Below are 12,936 nucleotides of genomic sequence, written 5' to 3' on the forward strand. Positions count from 1 at the left end.
TGCACGGGACTCGTTTGCTGAGCTTGACACAAACAAATATCCAAATTAGGGATGGTATGCGACTGAGGCTGTAACAAATTTGGCATACTGAACTTGGCAACTGGAGTACTCAACATTATCTTAAGCTATCCAAACTCGGCATCAGGGTTGATCCAACGGCTAGCAAACAGAGCTAATAAATTTATGGGGAGAACTAACTAGAGGGCTCACGTCTCTTGTCCATCTCTCACAGATGCAGAACCTTTAGCTAGAGGGCCCACGTTCCAGTGACGTAACTCGACAAGGGGTCCTTTCACAATCATCAATTCTTAACCTTTTTAGGGACCTACCCTCGCCCTAAGTAATTGCATATAACATAAGCTCCCGGGAAAATCTCCATCTTGAAATATTTTTTTTAAAAAAATATATATTTTTTACTTTTTAATATTAATAGAATAAATTCAATTTTTTTTTTTTAGAATTGAATTTTTATAAAATATTATCTGCACCCCATTCCTGTACCGCGATCAACTTGTAAAAACAAGGGGTCGCCGAAATAATGGGCCCAAAGTTTTTGGGTCAGACAGTCAGTTCACAGTAATCAGTAATACACCATAGTAAAGTGAAAGGACACTACTCCGAGTGGAGCCCACCATTTTGTACTGGGATTGAGTTTGTATCCCAGTGGAGGTGAGTCGGCTTTAACACTTTTTTTTTTTTCTCGTTAACAATCGGTTATAACTTTACTCGGACATGGGTTGACTCGGTCCCGGATTTAAACCATGAATTGAATTTAATAGACTGACCTGATTTCGAGTCAAATTTTGATTTAAAAAAAATGGAAAAAATGTTATTTTTATTTTTTATAAAACATAATAAGAAAGCATCATTTTGATAGGGTTGATTTGGGTCAAGATTGAAATATATATTAAAAAAAAACATGAAAACATCATTTTAACTAAAAAAAGGGGTTTTCTTCGTGGATTTGTAGTCGGGTATTATAACAGTGCACCGGATTTTGGGTTTGTGCAGGGAGGTGGACGTCTCAAAGGGACAGACCCCAAAAATCACCAACCGTTACTTTCAATGGGGCCACCTATGCATGCGACTGCGACTGCGACTCCGACTCCGGAATGGAACAAAAAAAATGCCACCGTAAGTTTCAGGTATACAAGCCATGCGTACCACAAGACCTTTTCGTTTTCTCCTGTGCGAAAAATACAGATTGTAATTTTGTAAGGATAATGATACGAGAAAATAAAATCCCAGGTTAAGATAAATTATAAAAACGATCTCATAGCGTGGTCCCCTGAGGTTATGCCTCTTCCATACTCCTGTATTAAAGATATAAATGTTGTATCTGAACTGTGGTATTGTAATGGGAATAACATCAAATTCCCCCGTACACCTCTATATAATAACCCGAATCACTGGAATGTAATAATTTTTTAATATGATATTAAAATTTTATTGATTAAATAATTATAAATTTAAAAATTATTATATTTATTTTATTAATAAAAATTTAGTATAAATTAATTTAAAATTTAAAGTCTTTTAGATTGAATTTTCACAACTACAAATAGCAGGCAAATCAAAACTGACAGCTTGGCTATAAATACTTTAATGCTATATTAAATAGCTATAATTATATTATTACGCTTACGCAACCAACTGTTTTGAATTGCTGCCATTGCTAGTGCTCCAACCCCTCACGTAGTTGAAGAATGGAAACATAGTTTTGGTTTCTGTTTTGAAGTATGGTTGATTTGTTTTTTAAAGTATTTTTTATTTAAAAAATATTAAAATAATATTTTTTTATTTTTAAAAAATTATTTTTGATATCAACACATCAAAATAATCTAAAAATATCAAAAAATTAATTAATTAATTTTTTTTAAAAAAAACTTTTTTAAAATGTAAAAACTAACAAACGGTTCTCGCTATTTAATTATCTCATTTTCTTTGATTAAGCTTTTAATATTAACATAAAATTAATATAAGATGTTTGATTATGTGTAAGTTTTAAGATTAAATAGTTTTTATAATCGAGATATTTCATAACATTTCCGACTGCTTATGCATCTTAATTTATCATTGAATTGCAACAACTGTCTCCATTAATTTGAACATGGAGCATGAACCTTTATCTTCGACCGGATAACTACTCGATCCTTTAACAAAGCTTAAAGGGAGAAAATATTCGAAGGCCGAGGCTTCTCTTTCAACAAAGAAATATTTAAAATCTATGATCATCGATGATCTCAGTGCAGTAAAGATCGAGCTCTTTCCCTTACCTCTCGGAGGACCCATGGTCATAAATGAATGCTTCATGGACATGTGCACGCACGCGGTGTCCAAATAGGGTTGAACATGGCAGGTTCTCTGGGGTCCCATGCATGTTGTCCTTGAACTATCCTCCAAAGTCCAAACAAATCGAAGTAAATGATCTGAAAACTTCGACCTTTTTATCCCCTGGGTTTTTGACTTCTTCTCGCACGTAAATGCTTTTCTAAATATTTTTTCCTCCTGGTTTTTACTTGTCCTCGATCGCGTAGCAAGCTATGGTTTATAAAATCAAAAACAGTGTTAATTTGTCCGGCCTTGTTCTTTTGGCTCTGAACGCCCGCCTGCAGAAACATTTTTTCGTAAACAAGTGTGCGATGTGTATATATTATTAACGTAGTTTGTAAATAAATAAAAAATAAAAAGGTATTTATTATACATTGAAAATATTTTATTACGTGGTAAATTAAATAAAAATCATGGTGGATTGATTTTTTTAATGATTTTTTTAATGTTATTATATGAATATTTATAATATTATAAGATTGCATTTGGAATTTAAAATATCAGTGAGATTAATTTATTTTTATAATTAATTTTAAAATTTGTGACTTTTGGTGTAAAACACAATAACAAATATTAAGTTTAATTTAAAACATAATTATTTCATTAACATATAATTTTCATTATAATGTTTCAAATCTAATAAATATGTTACTACACATAGAATACATATACAAAAACAAACATATTTTCTTTCTTTTATCTTTTCTTTTTACTCTTTTCAAGGTTTGAAAGATTTAATTTTATCTTAAAAATATTGTCTCTGTGTGGTATAAATAAACACCTTAAAAATAATATTTTCATGCCTCTAAATCAAGATAAAAAATAAAACTTGGTACAACGTCTCAAATTTAAAAAATCCTGAATTGACTCTTTGATTAATATTTATTCAATCTATCAAATTTGTAATTCGAGCTATGAACTCCATTGAATTGAAATAAACAGTCAACATGACTCAATAAAAACCCTACCTACATTAAATGATAGAGTTATATATATATAAAGAAAAAGCTAGAAAACCCGACGTGGTTTTTTTTTAAATATTTGTTAATTAATTTCTTGTAGATGATGTTCCACACCAGACATAGTTATCAACTATCAAGAGTGTGAAAGCTTGGAAATTCCATTTTGGCGGTGTCTTGTATATATGTAGAATTTAGCCACAATACTTTGAAAATTTAAATTTCGAGGGATGCTTTTGTTTGGTTTGCGCAACTTCAATATTTTCACGCATCACTTGATTAGGATCAATTGATGTTTCCATTTTTTGTTTTTATTTTAAACTTTTTTGAAATAAAATAAAAACTCGATTGTTTTTTTAAAAAATTAATTAAAAAACTAAAACCAACAACTTCAATAACAATTTTTTTAAAAATCACTTCATCTAGTTTTTGAAAAATTACCACTGACCGTAGTTGGTTTTTTAAAATAAATAAAAAACGAAAACACCAATGATACAAAAAAAAAGGCCTAAATTAATCTCAAAGGTAAGAGTTTTTATTTGGTGATGCGAACCGCTACATGAACAAGAGAAACTTGTTGTTGAAATATCAGAAAAGGGCAACAAGCCATGAATCAACATTGCAAGGAAAAATGAAAATGACGAGTGCATAATTCTGAGTACAAAGTCAATATTACTAGAAGAACTTGATTACCAATTCAGTTTTCTCTTTTTTTTCCTCGATAATGATGTCACTAATAATTGCCAATTCAGATTAGAAAATAAGTTAGTACAAGCCATGGAGATGGCCCAGTGTACTGTGTACAAACTATGAAACATGATGTCATCGGCTCCTTCTTCGAGTGAGGGCGTTTATTTCTACATTCATGACCGGCAGTACTTACTGTAGATGAAGCAAGAGACTTGAGCCCGTACAAAAAATGCCATAAACTCATGAGAGTGAAAGGAAGAATTTTAAAACAAAAGGACAAGAATCATATATATATATATGCCTACGTGTGTGTGTGTAATTACAAGAGAGGGGGGGCTTATAAAATTATGAAATAGTAATTGCAGAATAGCAAAATAGTGTAGATTGGGTCCCTAGCTAGTGAGGTGAGGAGGCTACATTGTAATAAGTCATTGATTCTCTTGAACACGCCTCTCATCATCTCTCTCTCAGCTTTCTTCTTTCTCTTTAAAACGGGAATCCAATAAGGCTGTGTTGTCTTCCAAGTGAATTAACTTTTTTTTACAGCTCTCTTTGCCTTCGCAAGTTTGCAAATTTGTGGCCATCTAGCAGGGGTTGAGAGTGAGTAAAGAGGAAGTGACAAAGCGAAACTGATGCCAAGAATGAAAACCCACTAACGGAATAGTTGAAAGTAGAGAGGACGTCGTGGCTTTTCTCACTTTATTTTTGCTTTATAGCGATGATTGCTTGTTTTTCTTTATGTGGGATTTGGAAAACGGATTTTAACCATCTTGCCTGAAACAACCTGGTTTTTGAGTAAACAGTACAGTAGTAGTACCACTGCCTTTTCTGTAAATGACTGGGGCTGTTCTTCATTTCCGCTGCTGATCATGTGGCTTGCATGCGACTCATTATGATGGGGAATTGATTCTTGTTCTAGTTGAGATAAAATAAAAAAAGGTAAGACAAAAGACAAGAGTTGGAGGGAAAACATCAGTTTTTCTTTTACTTGTCTTTTTAGCGTGTACCAGTCATGGAGGCTACAGAGATTTAGGAGTTTCAAGTCCCAATAGAGCGTGCGGTGTCAGTTTTTTTTCCTTCTTTTTTCTGGTTTCTGTGTGTGGACTGTGGATAGTTAGATAGCAAGCTTTTGCATTAGTTTTTTGGACGAAAAAAGAGGACTGAACTTTTTGTTCTTCTTTGGAGCCTCAGAAGGTGGTTCTTGTGACCATCATCACTTGCAGCAATTTTTGGTGATCTCTTGGATTGTATTTAACTCTCTAATAATGTTTAGGTGAGAAGTGATCTTATTCTCTATATATCTAGTAACTCAATTATTTTCATGTTGGTAAATTGGAAACTGCTTCCTTGATCTTAATTTCTTTTCCTTTTTTGCAGTGAATTTGGGGTGCTGAGCAACATCTAATACGAGGAAGTTATGCTAAGGAATAGATCCAGAGCAGTGACCAGCAAGCAAACTTTAATGACTGAACACGGCACTCAATCACCCTCCAATCAGAATTACACAAAGCTGACAACATCTTTTCTCAGTTCTCCAAGGTTCAAAGCTTTCACCTTTAAGGCTCTCCCGGAAGCTGAACCTATGATGAGTCCAACTTCAATTCTTGACACTACCAAACCACTCTTCCCTTTCAAAACCCCCTTTTCTTATGACATAAACCAACCTAAATCCCCGAAAATTTTCTCAGAGAACAGACACTCATGGGACAAAACAGACTCAAAGGGCATTGGTGTTGCACTTATTGATGATACACCTAACTACATCAAACCCGTCAAAGAGAATGATAACCATTTTTCTAAACCCAGTAACGGAACGGTCTTGTTTGGCACCAAGCTCAGAGTCCAAATCCCACCACCGCCAAACTCTATACTATCTCCAGTTCAGTCACCTAAATCTCCAGGGGACTTTGGAATTAAAACCTCCATGAACTCGCAATTATCAGCATCTGGTTCAGTCAATTCTGGCATCCAAGCAAAGGAGGTGTTCACAGGTTGCATGTCAATGAGTGAAATGGAGCTCTCTGAAGACTATACATGTGTCATAACTCATGGACCTAATCCAAAGACCACTCATATCTTTGATAACTGCATCGTGGAGAATTATTGCTCCTTATCGGATACGTCCAAATCTGTGTCCAGGAGTTTCCTTAGCTTCTGTTACACTTGCAAGAAGAATCTTGAACAGAAAAATGACATTTACATCTACAGGTTTGGACCATTTTCCTTCTTTTTTAAAAGATGCAACATATCTCCCCCTTTTCAGTTTGAAAGACCCAAGTCTCCAAAAACAACTGCTTTTACTGTTCTTCTCATTTAATATCTGTGACCCAAAACCACTATGGGCCTAATTGTCTGTTATCCTTGCAATGCAGAGGTGAAAAAGCTTTTTGCAGTCAGGAATGCCGTTACCAAGAAATGTTGTTGGATGAAGTAGAGACTTGAGCAGTTAGAAGACTCTGCAAAAATAATGTTCTTGACATTTTGTCCTGCCCCAGCACTCTCAAAACTTTTTTTTCAAAAAAAAAAAAAAGACTTAGCAAACCATGTCAGTTTTGCCATTCTTGATTACCCTCAATTGAGAATGATTGATTGTAGGACCAAAGAGTGGATGCTATTTCTTTTCCTTTTTCCTTTTCTTTTTTTCATTTCCCTCTCAACCCTCTCATCTGCACATAGAGATAAAGAGACGGTGAGGTAATATTGTAGAGTGAATTTTGTTGTTTATCAAGGTGATTACTAATTAATTTGAAGGCTTAGTTTTCTCTTTTGGCCCTGTATGGTGATTGAAAAACTGTCTGCAACTATTTATATTCTATTCTTCTACTCTCTAACGTGCATATAATGAAGTTCCTGAGGTGTCCAGCTATTTTGCGGAGGAAGACTCTCAACCTCCGTGTTCCTTATCCTTTCAGCTCGTCCCAATTTTTGTCTGTCATGGCTGAGCAATCATTATTATTACTATTGAAGGTTTAATCTAATCCAAAACTTACTATTTCAAGTTGGAAGACACAAAGTCAGGCCTTTTCCCCAACCAATAACGTCATTAATCAAACAATTGAAATAATAAATGTGTAGTGGTTCAGAACTTGGATACGTTCTTACATGACTGGTAGAGTCCAAAGTTTCAAATCCTTGCCAAGAATGATAATTAGCCAGCTTGTCAAGTGGTCCAGAAATAAAACTCTGTGCACCTGTAACTGGTGAAGCTTAGGAGAGAATTTTGCAGCTTTTTGTTTATTTTGGTCACAGATTTTGCAGTTTACTAATAAATCTTGTAGAAGCGTATCTGTTTAAGAATCCAAACTCCAACAATGAACAACACCTGCTTGGGAAGAGTCTACGAGCTAGAAAACAATTCTGTATTGATGATTATGTACCTGATCAAGGTTAATTATATTCTTCTCGAGATAAAAATAAGGGACAGACAAGCAATAAATGATGGTCAAGAGTTAAAGTATATGCAATTTCTTAATTATTTTCTTTGTTTTACACTTTTACTTCTGGTTGTAAAAGTTGGATGTGACTTGCGGGTCGATTTTGGGACCTGATTAACCGACTCTAAATTGGTCATGGTTAAGGGAAAATAGATTGAGTGACTTAGTCTAATCTCAGTTTATCTGTAACTCGGAATAAAACTCGGTCAAGACTCGACACTCATTCCATTGACTTTTTTTTTTTAAAAAAAAAATGATGCTTTTACGATAGCTTAGCAAAGATGACGTGGCGAACTAGGTCATAAAAGTTAAAATCCTACAAGTTTTATGCAACTCCTTTTCAATTTTCGGCTTTATGAGCAAGTCAAGTTAAAAGAGCGAGCTCCCTCTTTCTGCTTCTGAATTCGGATTCTTTCCGCCACGGAGGAGAGAGGGTAAATTAACAAAATTCACGCATTTCCAATTAATTAACAATACAATAAAATATATGAGGGAATGAACAGTACTTTCCACAGAAGTTCTATTGTGGCACTTGAAAAAAAAATATTTGCCTCCTTTTTTCATCAATGTTTTTCAGGTTATCTTACTTTTATGTTACATATAGTTGATTTAGCGGGTTAATTTTATTGGATGAATTTTTTTATTTAATTTGTTTTTTTATTTTTATTCTTTAATATTAGGTTAATTAAGAATTCAATCAAGTTGTGGGTTTCACAGATTAATCCAGTTAGTTTTATTTTTTTATATTTTTTTAATTTTTTTTTTTTAATTTCATCATTTAATATTGTATTTGTTTAAGAATTGTATTTCATAATTTATTTTCATTTGATTTTTATGAGATTATCTCAAACTCATGACTCATGAATAATGTTTAACGGGTTAACTCATATTGACTTTGCTTGTTTTTTGTGCTATTTTTTTAATTAATTATTTTTTATAAATTTCATCGTTCAATATTGAATTTGACAAAAATGATTGGAAATTGAGTTTTTTTTTTTAATATCATCCTTCAACACTAGATTAATTGAGAATTGAACTTCATAATTTGTATTGATTTTCTTTCTATAAAATTATCTTGGTCTTATGACTCAAGTTGTGAGTTTAACATGTTAAATTGACAATTTTTTTAGATTATTTTTTTAATTGATTTTTTTTTTTAGTTTCATCTTTCAATATTGGGTTGATTGGAAATTAGGTTTTATATTTTGTTTTCCGTGAGGTTATCGTAATCTTATAACTCGGGTCATTGATTTGACATGTTAACCTAAGCCGATCCAAGTCAGTCCAATAAATTGTTATCTTAATATATATTAAATAAAAAATACCATCTTGAAATGTTTCAGGTCAATATATATTTTTACAAGTTGTCTGGTTTGCTTTTAGAACTAAAAAATCAACCGGATCATATCAAATCAAGCTCTATATCTTTTTTTTTACTTAAAAAACATCAATAATATTTGAACATTTTATTTATGTTAAAAGAAAACTTGACCCGACCTATAGCATAATGCGAGTTAATTATTTAGTTTTCTGTATAAAACATGTCGCAAACATGACCATGGATGTGAAAGAAATTCGTTGAAATGGTAAAGGGTATTACTGGACCATAATACAGTTTCATTTAGAGCAAGCCCGGTAAAAACAAAGAGCAAAAGCTCCTAACAACTAATTGTGGTAAGCCTTTAAATTGTCCGGTTGTGGACCGAACCTGTGCGACTTGCTTGCCCTGTTGTGAAATGGGCCCGGGCTCCTAATGCCTCCGAACTAAAGGTTTCAGCCCTCTACCAACAAGGGAATTGAAAAAATAAATTCACACCCCTCCAGATAAAAGAAATCGATTAGATCTCTCTTAGTGCAGTAAAAAAAAATATCCCGTAAAAGAAAAATGGAGGAAAGCTGAACTGCCACCTCTAGAAAAAACATACACAAAAAAAAAAGATAAAATCCATGACCCATAAAATATATTAATAATATTTCTACATAATTTTTTTCTTTTTTTAGTTGTATTTATTTTTTTAAAAATAAATATAGAAATTAACTAACATAATGTTACTTGTTACTTGTCGAATACATAAAATTTCTCCTGATATTCAATGGACCGTGAGCAGGCTGCCAACGATCAATGGCAGCTGTACTTTACTGTAGCTCACATCAACCTCGATCATTATTTTTGGTCTTGATGGGAGAGGAGAGTAGCACCCAACAGATTCGCTGCAGTCTCACAACATTTAAGATTTAACATGAACATAACCATTGATGTTACTGACAATACCTCATCTCATGAAAAAAATGGTAAAAAGAAAGATTTCAAAGAAGTGAAAAAGGAAAAGCCTGTGACTAGAGAAAACTATAGGCGGGCGGGAAACTTCCCAGGCTGATGTTGCAAGTGTGATGCATGGCTATGAATGGCATGCGCAGTATCATGAAAACCTCCTCTATTTTTCCACGCTGCAAATTAAGCTTTATATTTTGCGTTCACATTCTTAGGAAAATCTAGCCCGTAGGTCTGCATCAACACATTCTCATGCACGAAAAACTCTCATGAAAGCCCCTCTGAATTTCTGTTGACAACGTAAATCCTATCTGACACAATGTAAAAGAACTGGTTAACCATTTCCAGCCAGACACTAATTCACGTTTTACTATAGTGGATGTCAGTTCTCTCAACAATCATCCTGTGCGCACCCAACAAACGAGCCAGAAATTTAGAAACCTAGTCGCAATATCATGCATGGGTCCATAAACAATATCTTAAAAGCATGTCCCCTAAGTGTTTATCTTCTTCTTCAAATCAAAGGGTTCAGTAGGAAGTAGCATAGGGTTGATCATGGTTTTGAACAAAACTAGTTTATTCTCACACACCTTAAATTATTTGGGGTTCAGATATGGGCCAATAGTCACTATTAAAATACACATAACAATGACCGACTATAAAAACTAACTGATGTTCCTACAGCGAAACCTGAGGTATCGGAATATCCTCTCTGTCGATGAACTCAATGAGAAATATTATTTTACAGGGGCGGATAAATACACCACCGATAGAAAATGTCCCAAAAAACCAGAAAGGAGATTATAGATGCACATTGCAAAAAAGAAGATGCCAAGCTCCTGGTTAGTTCGGACTGTAGAATCAATATACAAATCCAATCAAACCATGCTCACCGCACTTGATTCTAGTTCAGGTAGGGGAAATCTAATGCAACAGCATCCAACTAATCACATTGTACCACCCAATATCTATAATGTGATACTGATAACGACAAACAGCTTCATCCATCCAAAAGTAAAAAAGAAAGATGCGATAAACTTAAAAAAAGAAGTGAAAAGACAGAAAACTGAAAACCTCTAAAGACCAGACATAGAATGTTGTTGTAAAATTACATCGGTTCACCAATACACATAACTCGACTACTCAAGAGGATTCCTGGTACAAAAGACAAACAGTAAGACAGATATTGCACTATAATCTCAGTGACGAGAGTGACAAGAAATAGAAACCACATATGGATGAATCGTGATAAGACGTACTTTTAGGACTACATCTATCAAGAGCATATCCTGCTATAACAGCAGCTTCCTGAAATGTTCCTGGACAAGCAGCTCCCTGGAACACATGTTGAGTAAACATCAGTAACAATCAATTAATATTTAATAAACAATCAAGGTGAAGACTGGTAAACTAGTACCTTGCAAATAGCTTGACATGGTCAACAATCTCCGAGGAATATACACTTCATGAAAGACAGAGGAGGCCCTATTAACTGTTCAAAATAACAAGAAACTGATAGGCTTCCAACATGACAGAGCAACATGGATAGGATTGACCTTGACAGACTTAAGGAGCAGAAAACACTAACAAATACTTTCACTTCCCCTTCCCACTTTTCCCTCTTAAAAAACAGAAAAGATGGCCAAGGAGAAACAACACCCGTGCAGGGTGTGCAAGGAGTTAGAGCTACCTAAAGAAGAAAGGTTGTGCATGGAGTTAGTGCTGCCTAAAGAAGAAGGAAAAGAAATGGTGAATATATATAAGAGCTGGCATTGATTATTGGAAGTGATGAGGCAAGTAAACTATTACAAGAGAACGGATCATCTAGGGTGCCAATTGAGGCAGCACTAGACTAGGAAACTAATAGGCTAATTAATGTTAGCAATCAGAAAGTGAAGCTAGAAGAGGGCGCCGGAATTGAAACCAAGAAAAGAAAGTCAGGATACGCTAATAAGACAGAAACCTATGGAATTGTAAGACTAGCCAAGTTATAATGCAGTATATACATAGCATCTGATGTTATAAGCCTAAATTCTTCTCAAGAACTTAAGTAGAGCGAATAAACAATCCCACAAGGAGATTATGCAAAGAGCTTCGCAAGGGTATGATAGATCATAGAATAGAAACTTGCAAGTAGTCACATGCTCCTGAAAAAATGACCTTCACTACAACTTCATTATAACTTCCCCTCTGCTTCCTGAATGTATTGGAGTCAGCTTCCATCCGTTTCACATAGTCTTGCCCCATCTTAGCTATAAAGCCATGTACCTGGCCTGCCTGCCTTGCTACCAAAATACTACTCCAGGTCACATATAAGTTTCTCAGTGTAACATCTGAAGATTATTGACCTACCAAGCCATGACTGCTTGTTGTATCACCACCACCACCACTACCAGAAGCTAAAGAAACTCAACCCAACTGACACTCCTGGCTAATTTATTCATCTATATACATCTACCACTGAATTCGCTATTTACAGGAGCAAAACGCCCCTTAAACTTCACTCGCCTGCCACGTCAAGGTTGAGAATGCGACGCAAAGTCTTCGTCGCGGAGTCAGCACTAAGAAGCAAATCTCTTATAGAAGGGCTATGCTCCCTTGAGGGGGAAGCCGGTGCAGACTTGGCAGTTGGTTGCACATCAAAATCAGCATCATCAGACACAGGTAAATTAAGTGACACGGTTCGCTTTGGTGGCCTCATTGAAAACTTAGGAATCGGCAAAGAACTCGGTGGTGGAGAATTCGAATAAGCAGGACCAGCCCAAAGCTCCGAGAACGGTAAATTCCCATTCACAAAACCTATCGCCTCATTAAAAGATGTTTCCTTTCTAGAAATCTTGGCATTAAAAGTTATAGGAGAGCTTTTTGAAGCAGTCTTCAAGCGAACATTGTCAACAGAATGAGAGTTGGAATGAGACTTGACAGCTGGTGATGGTGTTTTTGGAGAGTGAGAAGCAGGAGCAAGGGTGGTGCTTTTGGTTACAGGAGTAGTGGAAGTCTGAAATGGGGTTGGAAGTAATCCCGCCCCGGATTGAAAAGTCCTGCAATTGATATCCCTAAAGTGCTTAGAAGGAGAAGCCCCGAATTTAGCAGGCCCGTGTGGTTCAACTCCGCTATAATACTGATTCCTGTGTTCAGCCACAACAACAAGAGTCTCCATACCGTGCAAAAATCACCGATTCAACTACTGTACCCTTTCAGCCAAAACCCATTTCTAACAAAATAAAACTAAAATGAAAACTTTTAGGGG

General features: G+C 34.9%; 2 protein-coding genes across 3 annotated transcripts; one reads left to right on the top strand and one right to left on the bottom strand.

Annotated features, from left to right (window-relative positions):
- Window positions 1–4,293: 4,293 nt before the first annotated feature.
- On the top strand, window positions 4,294–6,753 carry LOC133695070 (FCS-Like Zinc finger 8-like). The gene is made up of 3 exons (XM_062116844.1): window positions 4,294–5,253; window positions 5,358–6,188; window positions 6,353–6,753. Exons 2-3 carry the CDS (start codon window positions 5,398–5,400, stop codon window positions 6,420–6,422), a joined length of 861 nt encoding a protein of 286 aa, XP_061972828.1. The 5' UTR covers window positions 4,294–5,253; window positions 5,358–5,397; the 3' UTR covers window positions 6,423–6,753.
- A 4,000-nt stretch (window positions 6,754–10,753) lies between these two features.
- LOC133694603 (uncharacterized) lies at window positions 10,754–12,930 on the bottom strand. 2 transcript variants are annotated; one of them, XM_062116178.1, is made up of 3 exons: window positions 11,104–12,930; window positions 10,946–11,021; window positions 10,754–10,841 (listed from the first exon to the last, which is right to left on the bottom strand). In XM_062116178.1, exon 1 carries the CDS (start codon window positions 12,844–12,846, stop codon window positions 12,187–12,189), a length of 660 nt encoding a protein of 219 aa, XP_061972162.1. In that variant the 5' UTR covers window positions 12,847–12,930; the 3' UTR covers window positions 10,754–10,841; window positions 10,946–11,021; window positions 11,104–12,186. The 2 variants fall into 2 exon arrangements, with proteins under 2 accessions (XP_061972162.1, XP_061972161.1); XM_062116177.1 differs by having other exon boundaries at window positions 10,754–11,021.
- Between the last annotated feature and the right edge of the window lie 6 nt (window positions 12,931–12,936).

The sequence above is a fragment of the Populus nigra genome, chromosome 5 (assembly GCF_951802175.1).
Source record: "Populus nigra chromosome 5, ddPopNigr1.1, whole genome shotgun sequence".
Classification (NCBI taxonomy): domain Eukaryota; kingdom Viridiplantae; phylum Streptophyta; class Magnoliopsida; order Malpighiales; family Salicaceae; genus Populus; species Populus nigra.

What these genes read in the sequence shown, in the direction of transcription:
- LOC133694603 (XM_062116178.1), bottom strand. Translation starts at nt 12,846, where the DNA reads ATGGAGACTCTTGTTGTTGTGGCTGAACACAGGAATCAGTATTATAGC.
- LOC133695070 (XM_062116844.1), top strand. Translation starts at nt 5,398, where the DNA reads ATGCTAAGGAATAGATCCAGAGCAGTGACCAGCAAGCAAACTTTAATG. An exon ending in AATGACATTTACATCTACAG is followed by an intron (nt 6,189 to 6,352) that starts GTTTGGACCATT and finishes CTTGCAATGCAG; the next exon opens with AGGTGAAAAAGCTTTTTGCA.